Source organism: Saimiri boliviensis, chromosome 10 (assembly GCF_048565385.1).
Source record: "Saimiri boliviensis isolate mSaiBol1 chromosome 10, mSaiBol1.pri, whole genome shotgun sequence".
NCBI lineage: Eukaryota > Metazoa > Chordata > Mammalia > Primates > Cebidae > Saimiri > Saimiri boliviensis.
Genome location: NC_133458.1, coordinates 38,702,948 through 38,719,941, shown reverse-complemented (window position 1 = coordinate 38,719,941; position 16,994 = coordinate 38,702,948). Strand labels below are relative to the sequence as shown.

The 16,994-nt window shown below is 34.1% G+C and overlaps 1 protein-coding gene across 1 annotated transcript in view; it reads left to right on the top strand.

Moving 5' to 3' along the window:
• ANKRD7 (ankyrin repeat domain 7) overlaps positions 1–16,994 on the top strand; it is a 1,180,453-nt gene that overhangs the window by 13,392 nt on the left and 1,150,067 nt on the right. The window contains exons 2-6 of the mRNA XM_010343808.3: positions 8,633–8,747; positions 8,937–9,110; positions 9,957–10,063; positions 10,730–10,867; positions 13,760–13,845. Of these exons, the coding sequence (XP_010342110.3) occupies positions 8,633–8,747; positions 8,937–9,110; positions 9,957–10,063; positions 10,730–10,867; positions 13,760–13,808 (583 nt within the window). The 3' untranslated portion in view covers positions 13,809–13,845. The remainder of the gene's footprint in view (positions 1–8,632; positions 8,748–8,936; positions 9,111–9,956; positions 10,064–10,729; positions 10,868–13,759; positions 13,846–16,994) is intronic.

Here is a 16,994-nt window from a genome sequence, read left to right as displayed (position 1 = left end):
AGCTTACATTACTTGACTGAAACTTGTTCTTTGATGGTAACTTCCCATTTCTGGGTCTAAGATCATGTCATTTGCAAACAAACAGTTTTGCTTCTTTCTTTCTGATTTGGATGTTTTTTATTTCATGTCTTGTCTATTTCCTCTGGCTGGAACTTCCAATACTATGGCTAATAGAAGTCATCATCCTTTCTTAGCTGTTGATCGCAGAGGAAAAGCTTTCCTTTTTTTTATTATTATTATTGAACTTGATGTTAGCTATGGACTTTCATGCATAGCCTTTATTATGGCTAGGTAATTTCTTTCATCCTCACCCAGTTTACTTCTCTGATTTTATGCCCTGCAACTCTTTCATTTGTTTACCTCCAGCTACACTGCCTTCTTACTGTTCCACAGAAATGCAAGACATGCATTTAGGGTTTTTGGACTTGCTGGAACTCTGCCTGGGGTGCTTTTCCCTCAGTCATATGACTTGCTCTTTCACTTCCTTTAGGTGTTATTCAATTGTTACTTTAGTAGTGAGGCCTTCCCTGGCTATTCTTTATCTATAATTGTACCCTTTTCCTCTCACTGGCATTTCCTACACTTCTTCCCTGCTTTTCTCATTAGAACTTAATATTGTCTGGTGTACTTTGTATCTTTTAAGTTGTTTTGTTTACCTCTTCTACTAACATGTATGATTTATTAAAAAAAGGTATTTCCATATATTTTGTTCACTTATATATCTTCATCACCTAGAACCCTGCTTAGCCATAGTGAGTGCTTAATATTTTTCAAATAAGTGAATGAAAGGATGAATACATACATACATACACATATAAATAGGATAATTTAAAGATACTATTCAGCAATAGAAGCAATGAATTATGGATATATGCAAACATGGGTGAATCTCAAAAGTGTCATACTAACTGAAAGAAATCAGGCACAAATGCCTACGTTTACATGAAATTATAGAAAAGGTAAAGGCATAGTAGCATACAGGAAACAACAAAGGAAACTGCAGTCCAATATTCCTGATGAATATAAGACACAAAAATCAGCAAAATACTACCAAACCAAATCCGGCAGTACGTCAAACAGCTAATTCAACACAATCAAGAGGGTTTTATTTCAGGTATACAAGGATGATTCAACATATGCAAATCAACAAGTGTGATTCATTACATAGACAGAATTAAAAACAAAAACCAGATGATCATCTCAAAAGTTGCAGAAAAAGCATTTGATAAAATTCAACATCCTTTCATTGTAAAAACCCTCAACAAACTAGGCATTGAAGGAACATACCTCAAAATAATAAGGGCCATCTATAACAAACACACAACCAACATCATACTAAATGTGAAAAAGTTGAAAGCATTCCTCCTAATAATTGGAATAAGACAAAGATGTCTACTCTCTGTTCTCACCATTTCTATCCAGCATAATACTGGAAGTCCTAGCCAGAAAAATCAGGCAGGAGAAAGAAATAAAAGGCATCCAAATTGAAACAGAGGATATGAAATTATCTCTATCACATGGATGTAAAGGTGGAAATAATAGACATTAGGAGCTCCAAATGGAGGAAGGGTGGGATGGGCATGAGAGTTGAAAAACTACCTGTGAGATACTATGTTCACTGTTTGGGTAATGAGTTCAGCAGAAACTCAGCATTATGCAAGAAACCCATGTAGCAAATCTGCATATGTGCACCCCAAATCTAAAAAAAGTAAGGTGACATAATGCAAATTACTAGTTACCAGTGGTTTTAGATATGGAGGATGGGAAAGAATTGACTATTGACCATACATTTATTGGTCAACATTCATAAAATTGTATAATTTTATTATAAATTATACCTCAATAAAGCTGAATGAAAAAAATCTCATATTTCTGTTTGAACGTGTGTGTGTGTGTGTGTGTGTGTGTGTGTGTGTGTGCACGTGTAGAGAAAGAGAGATTGAAAATGAGAAAGATAAAATCTTAAAGGACATATACTTAAATCACTGTTTCTTAGAGACATGAAATGTGGGCAGAGGAAAGTGGATAGAGTGAAATGGTTATTGAGAACTATTTGTTTTGTTTGAATTTTTAATAAGGTAAATCACAGTGTTTTATCAAATGTTTCAAAGACTCATTTTGGAAGCATTTCGCTGAAGGTCTCTGAGGTCTTATGCAAGCATATTTTCATGTTAATAGCCTAATAGAAAAATATTGTTAGATATTTTTTCTAGTAAAAACAATAATACTGAAAGTTGGAATTTCTGGTCAAAAAAAAAAAGGACAGGGGAACTAGCATAAGCAGACCAGCTTGCCATGTATGTACCTATGCAGCAATCCTGTGTGTTCTTCACATGTACCCCAGAACCTAAAGTGCAACAAAATATATGTTTAAAAAAATTAAGATTACTATCCATTAATGATGTCTAAGAAATACTGTGACAGTTTATATATGAACATGAAAAAACAAATGTGAAGAGAAAACACAAAAAGTAAACAAATAAAAATAAAGTAAAAAAAAATACAAATAAAGTCGTGTGTTAACAGACCCAGAAAATACATAGCCTGAGAGAGATAAATGTTTTTCCTGATCTTGATCCCATAGATTAAGGCTTTTGTTTACTCAATGAAATGTAAATACCTAATGAAGTTTAATTTTGTTAAAAAAATAAAAATAAAATACGATATCACACACACACACACACACACACACACACACACACACACACACAGCTCTTACTGGAAAGAAAGTAAATGGATTCCCAATAGGTCCTCCAAAAATGTCTGCTGCATCCTGCTGTATACCTCACTCTTTCACCAACTTGACTCTAAAGCCTTCAGTAATAAAGCTCATAAATTTCATGACTCATATTAAGCTCCAAGAACTTAGGAAATCAGCTGTGAATTCAGTAAAATAAAATAGCCATGAAAGATTCCACTTTCTAAGGAGGTATTAAACAATATAGCCTGGGGTCATTTGCATAAAGTCTGAAAACAAGAACTAATCTAGGTCGAGCATGTACGAAACACTAAAAGGTTCATTGTATTCACTCAAACCGTCAAGAGAATCTTGCAAAGAAGGATTTTACTTAGAATATTTGACAGCCTTTTAAAGAAGTCATCTTAGTTTAAAAAAACAAAATGAAACAATTTTAAAGACGTACAGAGTTAACATTTACATTCATTTATTTTAAATTTTAGAGCTCACAATTGGAGCAAGCAGCAAAAAAAAAAAAAAAAAATTTGTTGTGACCACTTATATGTTTACACATATAATGTAAATGCTTCAAGGCCAATATGAATGTTTTCCACCTAATGTCAAAAACAAAAACAAAATGTTTCTATTTTTTGGAACAGCTGGATGCAAAAAGTATATTTACAGATATCTTAGAGAAACATTTTTAAATCAATATTATTCTATTTGTCAAAAAATCCTTAACTTTTGCCAATATATTATACTCCCAATTTAAGACTTTAGTTTATATTGTTACTTCTTCTTTTTTTTTTTTGATGCTCCCAAGTTTTATTACAAACAGAGATGTAATTACAGAGCCTAAAAAAGAACATAATGGCTATTCCCATTTGCTTCCCTCTTTCTCAATTCCTCTACCCTTAGCACTGTACCTGTTATTTAAATGGAGGTTTTCCAGGAGAGTGTTTAATGTAGATATATCCAGCCCATTGTTAGGTTTAAAGCACCTGTAGCTTTAAGTATATGTCTTTTTTTTTAAATTGTACTTTAGGTTCTGGGGTACATGTGCAGATCATGCAGAATTGTTGCATAGGTACATACATAGAAAGGTGGTTTACCACCTTCATCCCCCCATCATTTATATCTGGTTTCTCCCCACATTATCCCTCCCTACTCTTCCCACTCCCTGCTGTCCTTCCCCTAGTCCCCCCAGCTGACCGCAGTGTGTGATACTCCCCTCTGTGTGTCCATGTGTTCTCATTGTTCAACATCTGCCTATGTGTGAGAATATGTGGTGTTTGGTTTTCTGTTCTTGTGTCAGTTTGCTGAGAATGATGGTTTCCAGATTCATCCATAGGACATGAACTCATCATTTTTTATGGCTGCATAGTATTCCATGGTGTGTATGTGCCACATCTTCTTTATCCAGTCTATCTTTGATGGACATTTGGGTTGGTTCCAAGTCTTTGCTATTGTAAACCATGCCACAATGAACATATGTGTGTATGTGTCTTTATAATAGAACAATTTATAATCCTTTGGGTATATACCCAGTAACGGGATTGCTGGGTCGAATGGCATTTCTATTTCTAGGTCCTTGAGGAATCGCCACACTGCCTTCCACAATGGTTGAACTAATTTACAGTCCAACCAGCAGTGTGAAAGTGTTCCTTTTTCTCCATATCCTCTCCATCATCTGTTGTCTCCAGATTTTTAAATGATCACCATTCTAACTGGTGTGAGATGGTATCTCAATGTGGTTTTGATTTGCATTTCTCTAATGACCAGTGATGATGAGCATTTTTTCATATGTTTGTTGGCCTCATATATGTCTTCTTTTGAAAAGTATCTGTTCATGTCCTTTGCCCCCTTTTGAATGGGTTTGTTTGTTTCTTTTCTTGTAAATCTGTTTCGGTTCTTTGCAGATTCTGGATATGAGCCCTTTGTCAGATGGGTAGATTGCAATAATTTTTTCCCATTCTGTTGGTTGCCAGTTCACTCTAGTGATTGTTTCTTTTGCTGTACAGAAGCTCTGGAGTTTCATTAGATCTGATTTGTCTATTTTGGCTTTTGTTGCCATTGCTTTTGGTGTTTTGGTCATGAAGTCTTTGCCTATGCCTATGTCCTGAATGGTTTTGCCTAGGTTTTCTTCTAGGGTTTTTATGGTGTTAGGTCTTATGTTTTAAGTCTTTAATCCATCTGGAATTAATTTTAGTGTAAGGTGTCAGGAAGGGGTCCAGTTTCTGCTTTCTGCACATGGCTAGCCAGATTTCCCAACACCATTTACTTAACATGGAATTTTTTCCCTATTGATTGTTTTTGTCGGGTTTGTCAAAGAACGGATGGTTGTAGATGTGTGGCGTTTCCTCCAAGGCCTCTGTTCTGTTCCATTGCTCTGTTTTGGTACCAGTACCATGCTGTTTTGATTACTGTAGCCTTGTAGTATAGTTTGAAGTCAGGCAGTGTGATGTCTCCAGCTTTGTACTTTTTGGTTAGAATTGTCTTGGCTATGTGGGCTCTCTTTTGGTTCCATATGAAGTTTAAGGTGTTTTTTTTCCAGTCCTGTGAAGAGGGTCATAGGTAGCTTGATGGGGATAGTGTTGAATCTATAAATTACTTTGGGCAGTATGGCTATTTTCACAATATTGATTCTTTCTAACCATGAAACTGGGGTGTTTTTCCATCTGTTTGTGTCCTCTCTAATATCCTTGAGCAGCGGTTTGTAGCTCTCCTTGAAGAGATCCTTTACTTACTTTTTTAGTTGTATTCCTAGGTATTTTATTCTCTTTGTAGCAATTGTGAATGGCAGTTTGTTCTTGATTTGGCTCTCTGTTAGTCTGTTATTGATGTATAAGAAATGCTTGTGATTTCTGCACATTGATTTTGTATCCTGAAACTTTGCTCAAGTTGCTTATCGGTTTAAAGAGATTTTGGGCTGAGATGATGGGATTTTCCAAATATACAATCATGTCATCTGTTAATGGAGACAATTTGACTTCCTCCTTTCCTATTTGAATACACTTTATTTCTTTTTCTTGCCTGATTGCTCTGGCTAGAACTTCCAAAACCATATGAATAAGGGTGGTGAGAGAGGGCATTCTTGTCTAGTGCCAGATTTCAAATGGAATGCTTCCAGTTTTTGCCCATTCAGTATGATATCGGCTGTTGGTTTGTCATAAATAGCTTTTATTATTTTGAGATACATTCCATTGGAACCTAGTTTATTGAGAGTTTTAAGCATAAAGGGCTGTTGATACCTAGTTTATTAAGAGTTTTAATATAAAGGGCTGCTGAATTTTGTCAAAGGTCTTCTCTGCGTCTGTTGAGATACTTATGTGGTTTTTGTCTTTGGTTCTGTTTATGTGGTGGATTACATTTATAGACTTGTGTATGTTGAACCAGCTTTGCATCCCTGGGATGATGCCTACCTGATTGTGATGGATAAGCTCTTTGATGTGCTGCTGCAGTGGGTTTGCCAGTATTTTATTGAAGATTTTTGCAATTTTGTTCATCATGGATATTGGCCTGAAGTTTTCTTTTCTTGTTGAGTCTCTGCCAGGTTTTGATATCAGGATGATGTTTGTCTCATAAAATTATTTGTGAAGGATTCACTCTTTCTGGATTGTTTGGAATAGTTTCAGAAGGAGTGGTACCAGCTCCTCTTTGTATGTCTGCTAAAATTCAGCTGTGAACCCATCTGAACCTGGGCTTTTTTTTGGTTGGTAGGCTATTCATTGCTGCTTCAACTTCAGCCTTTGTTATTGGTCTATTTAGGGTTTTGATGTCTTCCTGGTTTAGGCTTGGGAGGGTACAAGTGTCCAGGAATTTATCAATTTTTTCCAGATTTACTAGTTTATGTGGGTACAGTTGTTTGTAGTAATCTCTGATGGTTGTTTGTATTTCTGTTGAATCTGTGGTGATATCCCCTTTATTATTTTTTACTGCATCTGTTTGATTCTTCTCCCTTTTCTTTTTTATTAATCTGGCTAGTTGTCTGTCTAATTTTGTTGATGTTTTAAAAAATCCACCTCCTGGATTTATTAATTTTTGGAAGGGTTTTTTGTGTCTCCATCTCCTTTAGTTCTGCTCTGAACTTAGTTATTTCTTGTCTTCTGCTAGCTTTTGAGTTTTTTTGATCTCGCTTCTCCAGCTCTTTCAATTTTGATGATAGGGTATCAATTTTAGATCTTTTCTTACTTCTCATGTAGTTAAAAGATAAAACTGGAGTTGGAGGGAGAATCATATCTAAAAATTGGATGGGAACCACCGAACTTCCTTGGAACTAAATTCTCAAGATTGTATTTAATGACAGATGAAGGAGAAACATGAAAATCTTTGCCAGGATTTGCTGTCTACTGCAAGGAGTTATCTTTGATGGGTTTAAACCTATTTGGCCCTGTGTTGTGTTTGGATTGAGGGCTCTAAAAACACTATTACATAAGGAATTTTATCCTTAAGCCAAATTATGGATGTGAATCGAAAGGTTAATTGGTGCTTCATTGTATCAGGATTACTGAGAAATTAGTCACAGAAATTTGCTTGGTAAGGATGGAATCACAGTAAAGTAAGGTGGATAGTTTTGAGGGAAACTCAATTTAGACCATGGTGTTTAATGAATTATTTTTGTCCTATATCAAAGTACTTCTTTGTTAGTTCCTTAAATTCAGATAGTCTTTTCCAATCTGAATTTAATTAATTATGATTTATGGATAAATTTCATTTTATTCTGTTGTCCTAGGTGACCATCCTCTTCCTGATTGTGCTTTCTCTTCAGCTAAACAATAACATAATTGGTTAGAATTTTGCTTTTTATATTGTAGTTATATTACAGTCTTGCCTTCCAGAGTTACATTAAGGTAAACTTAATTAGAAATTTAGCTTTCCCCATTTTTTTGAATTATTTTTATATTTTGTTAGTTTATTGCCAGAGATGATAAGTTATTGTTTGTGGGTCTTATTAGTGTATCTTTTTGAAAGTTACCTTATTTTTAATTAGTTATTTTTGAGGGTCACCTTTTTGCAACGCCTGTGTGTCAATACCGGGTCTATTTAAGGTATGCATAGAGTACTTTGGGGTGCTAAAGTGAAACAAGGAAAATATATTTAGGTTTTTTTTTGGAATATGGGTTATTTACATATGGCCTTGGTATTATAAAATTATCTAAAACAAGGCTATCGTTGATATCACCTTAGAAATAGATAAAAGTTTATTGAGGGCCAGTCCAGGCTAACACTGCAAAATTTAAATGGATCTAATTAGTCTTCTGTCACACTTCATTATTGTATATCTGGTTTTTGGTAGGCTACCTAGAATAGGGTTCTCTGAGAAGTAGAAATTAGGGTAATAAATTAAGGTTAAGATCTACAACTTAGAAAGTCCTTAGACATTCACCTTTTCTCAGATACAAATGCCAACTTTAATCACTGAGTAAAGGCAAACGCACAATTACGGATAGCATGTCATTGATTAAGTTATATCCTTTTCTCCAGTTACTATTAGATGTATCTCAGATTTTAAATATAATTTCTAAATTTTATTGTGATACCTAACTTTATTATCTTTTCCAAGGCCCAGACACCATTTTGGTATTTTTTAAAAATTGATTTTTCAACTCATTATATTTAAGTTTTCCTTGAAGTGAAATCAGTTAAATATTTGATCTTCAATACACTTGCACAGACCTGACAGTTCAATAAAAGGTTCATTTTTATATTTTTCAACTCATTATAGTTAAGTTTTCCTTGAAGTGAAATCAGTTAAATATTTGATCTTCAACACACTTGCACAGCCTTGAAAGTTCAATAAAAAGAAAGTGTAATTAATGTAAATTTGTTTAAATAGAAAAATGTGCATGAAGCAAATATCTTACCAATGTAAAATCTGGTCTGTTTTGGGGTAAAGTAAGTAACTTCTCAAATGAAGACTTATCTCTAACTTTGTGTTTTGTTTTATTGACATAGAACACCTTTGCACCTGGCCTGTGCTAATGGACATACAAATGTTGTACTTTTCCTAATTGAGCAGAAATGCAAAATAAATGTCCAAGATAGTGAAAACAAATCCCCATTGATTGTGGTATGTCATAATTTTTCTTTTTCAATTGGAATGTGTTTGAGTTCTCCTAGTTTTGTTGATTTTCATATTTTAAAACATAGTATTAAACTCATTTATCATAGTATTAAATAGTATTGTCATAATATTAAATCAATTTTTCATATACCAAATAGTAAATTGTTTACTCATCTACTCTTGTTGCATTAACAGGCAGTACAGTGTCAAAAAGAGGATTGCGCTAACATTCTTCTAAACTATGGTGCAGACCCAAATCTGATGGATTTTTGTTACAATACTGCTCTTCACTATGCAGTTTGTGGTAAAAGTTTCTCATTAGTTGAAAAACTGCTTAAACACAAAGCTGATCTGGAAGCTAAAAATAAGGTGATTTTCTATTAAAGAAAAAATCCTGTATTTAGAAGGCAACTGGAGTGTTTCAGATAATTCATCTATGTTGAAAGACGTTACATAAAAAATGAGTTTTCCAAACTGAAAACTGGGGAGAAAGGGAAGAGATTATCAAAAACTGATAAAAGTTTTCTTCTCTTAAAGTCCGTCTTTATTTTATTGCAGATTGTAATTCTGACCTACAAAGTAACACTATATTTAATAACTATAATTGTTTAAAGGGTCATAACAAATAAGGGATATTTAATTATCTTATACCTGGGTATTGATAAAAATAAAACCCACCTTTTTTAATTTTGTTAATATACTCATTAATAATAATGGTTGAATTAACATCACATAATATTAAAATTAATCTGAGTCTTCTATTGAGGCAGTATGCATACCCGATAAATTTTTAAAGAAAGCATATTGATACTTTAGTTTACTAATATCTTGTCTACATGACAGCCAAAATAAGTGCCAGCCTTGGAGGTTTAAATGAAACCCAATGGAAATCTGAACATACAACATTATGAAATGTGAATTGATGGTATGAAATACTTACATTAAATGCCAAGTGTTCATCACTTACTTATTCTAGGCTGCTCTTGCCTACAATTTGAATCAAGCCTAAAATGGAAACTTTAATTTTTTTTGGCTCAACACTGATTTGTTTTCTTGGTCTTTGAAAAATCATATTTTATTGTGTATTAAAATCTTTTAAGAGTTAAAGTGTATATTCGAAAGTTCTCATGCACAAATATTTTAAGTTGAACTTAAATCTAAAAAACATGAAAATTTGGTACAATATTTTAATCATTTTGAAATAATTTTTTTCAGGATGGGTGTACTCCACTATTACTTGCTGTTATTAAATGTAATCCAAAAATGCTAAAATTTCTTCTGGATAAAGGGGCTGATGTGAATGCTACAGATAATTATCAAAGGTATAATTAATAAAGTTAAATAAAATAGCACATAACTATACGTACCTAATAGGATTATATGCATATGTGTGTATGTGTATGTGTGTGTCTATATCTGTGTTCGTGTGTGTGTATACACAAAACAAATATATATGATATTGGGAAAATATAGAACCATAAGAACCATAAGATGTATGCTCACATGCTTTTGGACAAATTACCTAAGCTCTCAGGATTTGTTTTTCCCTTTGTAAAATCAAACAGTTGGACCTGGTTGATTGGTTATTATTATTATTCATTTATCATTTATTATTAGAATTTAACATTAGATTCTTACATAGAAGACCAACTGTTGTTGGTTAAGTGGGGTCAGGGGACCTAAAATCCCAGACACACTCCTTCATGGAATTTTGAGACATGTTTTTGAAAACACTGGGCTTCCAGGGAGAAGAGATTGAAAAGGATTGAGCTAGCTGCTTCCTAGGTGCTGTTCATGTTTAGACTCCATGATATGATCTGTGGTTGGCACACTTTTTTGAGCAGATCTGCTGTACTTTTTACATTCTTGCCTTGACTCTTTCTGATAGAGGTCCTACATTTGAGTATTAAACTGAGAAGACTGACTTTTAAAAAATGAGGCATGTGTAAGATCTTTAAATGAGCATTCATTTCTATCTCTTGCTCTAGAACAGCTCTTATTATTGCTGTCAGTGGTGAAGCAACATGTGTACAAAGAAGTCTTCTTCAGAAAGGTGTGGAATTATCTTGTGAAGATATATATGGATTAACAGCTGAGGAATATGCTTTTCTCAATGGTTTTACTGTGTAAGTGATACTGCATGTCTTTTAACAATTGTGTGGGGTATGAGTATAAGGATCAAAGCCTAAGCCCCAAGGTGCAAGGCTGGAATAGGCTCAAATATAAGGGCAATCACAAACAAATCTGTACAGGGATTCTTGATTTTCTCTGTTTGTGGGTTCAGTCAACATAAGGGCTACAGATGGACTGAGTATACAAATAAACTACCAGAGGCATGAGCATTGGAAGTGTGCCAGGACAGGGATTTAAACATTCATAATATAGCCATTAATAAAACATACAAGTGATAGAGTTGGACAAAAGATGATTCATTCACATAAATCCCTTTCATTGTCTTTAGATATTATTAAGGTATGGATTTTATTCATGTTTTGAATATTATTGTTAACATTTCATTAGCTAGCTTTAGTTTGGTAAGTTTTCAGAATTCTTAAGTGCACTCTATTTACATCCAGGAGAAAAACCATTTTCATGTATAAATACGAAGTTCTGATTTTTCATAGTTAATGAGAAATCAAATGCAATGTTCAGAAATTTAATTTATAGTGAATGAATTTAACTTATAATTTATAGCTAATAATTTATAGCTTAATGAAGTTAACTAACATACAAGATATTTTCTCTATGGTTTTAAGAGCAATTTAAAATTACAAGTAGGTATTTTTTTCAGTTTTTGTTATTCTTTCATGACTTTATTCACATTTTAGAAATACTTTTTATTCATAAATTCCACATGAAAAGCACAGGCGAGAAGGAAGAAAAATAATCACATATACATATGGATGTTTAGTCTTAAGTTTAGACACAAAAGAATTTTTATTAAATGTATGAACCATAATTGAATAAATATAATTTTTTTCATCTTTGTAATATGGAACATGTGTACTTTGTTTTAAGCAGGCCATATGCATAAAAACTTAAATGAACATGTAAATTATTGGTGAATATCCCAACTATAAAAGGATTCTTAACTCTATGAAATGGTTCCCTTCTGTTTCTTTCATGAATGAATTTTTTCCCATTACTTAAAAAGCTTAGGTATATGAAACTAGGAGACAAATGTATCTGTTTAATAATGTATCTATTGGTCAAAAACAGTACTTGTATATTTAAGATAACTTATTTACATCTATGTAAGAAAATCTTATGAAGGCATTATTGGATAGTTTGATGAGAAGAAAATCTTACAATCTTTATTTCCCCCAAATGGCTTTTAGAACAGAAAATTCTTTTTGTAGATTGCTCCATCATTAATTTTAAAATAAAACATACTGACCATAAAGCTTTTTAATTATTTTTATTTTTTTCAAAGAGGTGAAAGGGAAGAGAAACAACTAAGCAATTACTTCTAGGATGTGGAAATGATCAATATTTAATAAAAATTGCAAGCGACTCTTTAAAATTACAATCTCATTCCCCTTGTCCTTTTGCAGTAGGAACTAAGTTTTCTGTAATTGTGACTTTTGTTGCTCAAGTATCTATTGCATCTCTAACATACTTAAGCATGTACTGCTTCTTAGCATCATTTGTTGGCTCTCTATGTAAAATCTACATAGATTCTATGGCTTAGTAAAGGGGAAGCATAGACAGTATTTCTTATATAGTTTTAAAAAATTAGTGAAACACTTCCAAATGAAGGAATTATATTTTAAATTTTTATTTTATGGTTAGCCTTAACCCATTTATTACTTCATTTCTTTCATTAAAATTCAGAGCCATTTGGAGCCATATGGCTCTTTTCTGTCATGGAGAAAAGATGTATTCACCACTGGATGTGTTTCAGTCCCTGACTGAGTTAATTGTCTTCACTTTGTGAATTTACTGTTATATCCAAGTGTTGTGAGCTTTCTTTCCCCCTAAAATTTACTCTTGACAGCCCATACCCAAGTACCTGAGAATGTGGCCAGTTTTGGAGATAGAGCCTTTAAATGGGTGTTTAAGTTAAAGTGAGGCCATTAGTTTGGGCCCTAACTTAATATCCAACCTGAGTCCTTATAAACAGGGGAGGTTAGAACATGCAGAGAGACACCAGGGTGCTTGTGCTCAGAGGATGACTTATATGAAAAGGCCTATCATCTAAAGGGCAGTCACCTAAAGCAGGGGTCTCTAACCCCTGGGTCATTGACCAGACCTGGTCCTTGGCCTGTTAGGAACCAGGCAGCACAACAGGAGGTGAGCCACAGGCCAGCAAGCATTATCACCTGAGCTCTGCCTCCTGTCAGATCAGCCAGAGGATTCTCATAGGAGTGTGAACCCGCTTGTGAACCACTTTGTAAGGGATCTAGTTTGTGGGCTCCTTATGAGAATCTGATGCTTAATGATCTCAGGTGGAACAGTTTCATCCTGAAACACCCCTGTCCCCCAACTTGTGTAGAAAAATTGTCTGCCACAAAGTCGGTTCCTGGTGCCAAAAAGGTTGGGGATCACTAATCTAAACAACAGTTATCTAAAAGGTAAGAAAATGCCTGGAACAGATTTTCTGTTGAGGACCTCAGAGGAAGCTTACCCCACTGGCACCTCAGTAAATTTGCAGCCAACAGAACCATGAGAAAATTAGTTTTTGTTTAAGCCACCCCATTTGTGGTGTTTTGTTACGGCAGCCCTAGCAAATGAATAGACCAACTATAAATTAAAGCAATTTTTACTAACTTGCTAGTGGCTTTTTAAGAAATCATATTTTTGATAGCAGGAAGAAAAGAAGTGCCAGAGAAAGGGAGTACATGAAATAAAAGTGGTGTCTGCTGACAGAGTTGGCTTTAGAGCAAGCTTGTCCTCAAGTGTGTTACATTCTTGGGATGACATTGGTTTGTGTCTAAGGTTTTGATTTAATACTTATATGTTATGAATTACATTTCTATGCATGCTGGCATTCACACATAATTTCTCTTTATGGATAGATACCCACAATCAATGGCGAGTTATGGAAAGAAGAAAAATGTTAAGTAGACACCTTATTCTTGGTACTACATGTGACTAAAGGAAGGTAAGAAGATTGCTAACTGGATGAGTGGTTTTTCTTGTTGCTTTTTATTTGTTTAGGAAAGGAAATAACTTTAAGTAACATTTAGTTTTAAAATAGAAATTTTGTATTATTTTGAAATGTCGAATATTGTTAAGAGCTATCCTTAAGAATATTTGTGATTAAAATATTCTGATACTGTGTTGGCAGAAAACATAAAGATGTAATATAAAAATATGCTTAATGATTAAGATCTTTTTGTATCCATAGTCTCATGTCTAGCTATAAAACGCAAAATTTTTGCACATACATAGATATTTTAACAGATAAAAAGCTATCATAAAAATTTAATTCTATTGAAAAAATATTTTAAATAAGCACTGTTGATAATAGTATGATATATATCAAATATTATATAAAATTTAAAAGAAAGTAACAATATTTGTAAAGAATTGAATTTACCTTGCATCAACCAAAATAAAATTTTGGTGTTCATTTTCAAGAATATATACAGTTTTTTGGTCTGTTAAACATAGCTTTTATTGACAAGTATGTTTTATACTGACTTGTTTTGTTGGATGAGAGAGAAAAATTTTTATAACTCCCCTCTTTATTCACTAGCAATCAGACTCCTGCACTACAGTTCACCCGCAGTGTAAAAGTGGAAGAAAATAAAAAGAATATAGAAGGAGTGTGGAGGCAACAGGAGATTATATACATTCACAATTATTCAAGATCTCTCCATTCCCCATTCCTGCAAATCTATAGTGATAATGCTTAGAATTTCTCTGAGTTACTCATGGTTTTTTTTTTTTTTTTTTTGAGACAGATTCTCACTCTGTCACCCAGGCCGGAGTGCAGCGGCACAATCTCAGCTCACTGCAATCTCAGCCTCCTGGGTTCAAGCAATTCTCCTGCTTCAGCTTCCTGAGTAGTTGGAATTACAGGCATCTACCACCATGCCTGGCTAATTTTTGTATTTTTAGTAGAGATGGGGTTTTGTCTTGTTGGCCAGGCTGATCTCAAACTCCTGGCCACAGGTGATCCATCAGCCTTGGCCCCCCAAAGTGCTGGGATTACAGGCATAAGCCACTGTGCCTAGCGCTCTGAATTACTCTTAATGTATACGCTTATTTCCTTTTCTCCTGTACCTCTCTCTCTTTTAAATGTCTGTGCAGCTCTAAGAAGTAAAGAATTTCTGTGATTTACACTTCATTTTTTAAGGGAACTAAAGCAATAGAAACTACAAAAAAATCATTGCTACATTTTAAGTGCCTCTTGAGGGTAGACATTTAAAACCATGCTCAATAATTTTATTTTGGCAATCTTTGTTTATGGTTCATAGTGAAATGTTAATTTTTGTATGTTTTAAAGCATAGATTTATTGTGTCAAGAAAATTACCAAAAGATGCTGCAAAAATGGTAAACTTAAAAAGTTGTATTTCTGTCAAATTCAAAAGGGCAACTTAATCATTTAAAAAATGGCTATTAGATATAGAAATGCTAAATTATAATTGTGTTGTAGCTGAGGCATATAATTTAAGAAATACACACACGAATGGAAATGTTTAGACATAAGTGAAGACATTATGAATATCATTTGTTTCCTAGATATGGAATCCATTTCTACAATTTCTTTGGCACTTTGTTGAATTAGAAAGATCTATTTTGAAAGAGCCATTAAGTGAATTACTATAACATTTTTGCTGACTGCCCAGTTGAAGAAAGTTTTGTTAAATGGATGGCATTTTTTTTCATTTTAGAAGATATGAAGAAATTTTACAAGATAAACATCTGTATTGTGAACTGTCAGCTGAAAAGATATAATTTGTGTTCAAAATGTAGGCAGAAAAAAATTTGTGTCAAAACATTGAATGGAATAATAATAAGTAAACTGTGTTAGGCATGTATTAAAACATTTAAATAAAATAAAAATACGTTTCAGCTACAAAATGAAGGAAATATTATAAATAATTCTGTATAAATCAAAATTCTCTTTTATTTACAAGTATTTTCACTGGTAAAGCCTTTTTGATTTTTTAGAAATACTACAGTACTATAATATATATTCAGGAAACTCGAGCTTTTTTTTTTCTTTCTTTTCCTTTCCTTTTCTTTTTTTTTTTTTTTGAGATGGCGTCTCACTCTGTTGCCTAGGTTGGAGTGCAGTGGCACATTTTGGCTCACTACAACCTCTACCTCCTGGGTTCAAGTGATTCTCCTGCCTCAACCTCCCCAGCAGCTTGGATTACAGGCGTCCACCACCACACCCAGCTAACTTTTGTATTTTTAGTAGAGATGGGGTTTCACCACGTTGTCCAGGCTGGTCTCGAACTCCTGTCCTCAGCTGATCCACCCGCCTCGGCCTCCCAAAGTGCTGGGATTATAGGCGTGAGCCACCGACTGCGTCCAGCCAAAATTTGGGTATTATAGAGAAGAAAAAAAGAAAATGCATTGCCCAAAGTCTCATTACCCAAACAAAACATTTGCTAAATTTTTGACATGTTTTGTAGTTTTTTTTTTTTTTTTTTTTTTGAGACGGAGTTTTGCTCTTGTTGCCCAGGTTGGAGTGCAATGGCGCGATCTCGGCTCACTGCAACCTCCGCCTCCTGGGTTCAGGCAATTCTCCTGCCTCAGCCTCCTAAGTAGCTGGGATTACAGGCACGCGCCACCATGCCCAGCTAGTTTTTTTTTTTTTTTGTATTTTTAGTAGAGACGGGGTTTCACCATGTTGACCGGGATGGTCTCGATCTCTCGACCTCGTGATCCACCCGCCTCGGCCTCCCAAAGTGCTGGGATTACAGGCTTGAGCCACCGCGCCTGGCTGTTTTGTAGTATTTTAAAATTTCCTTAGTTTTTTTTTTTTTCCTCAAAGAGAATTTACAATTGTACGTTTTTCTTCTTAAAAATACATCTTTCACAGTTTTCACTGTGCTCTTTGCTATAGCTTAAACACATCAAGTGTAGTCTGGCTTCAGAACAGTTCCCTATAAGACCCTTTTTCCTTTAGCTATTGTCTAGGACAACAACTCATGGGACCTCAGTAGCTGCTCTGTTGTTCTGTCACGTACAATGCACCACTATGTACTCCTCTTGTGTTTTGGAATTAAATCTCCATGAGGTCTTGAAATTTTTGTTGCCTACTACTAGTAAAATGCCTGGTGTATAGTAGA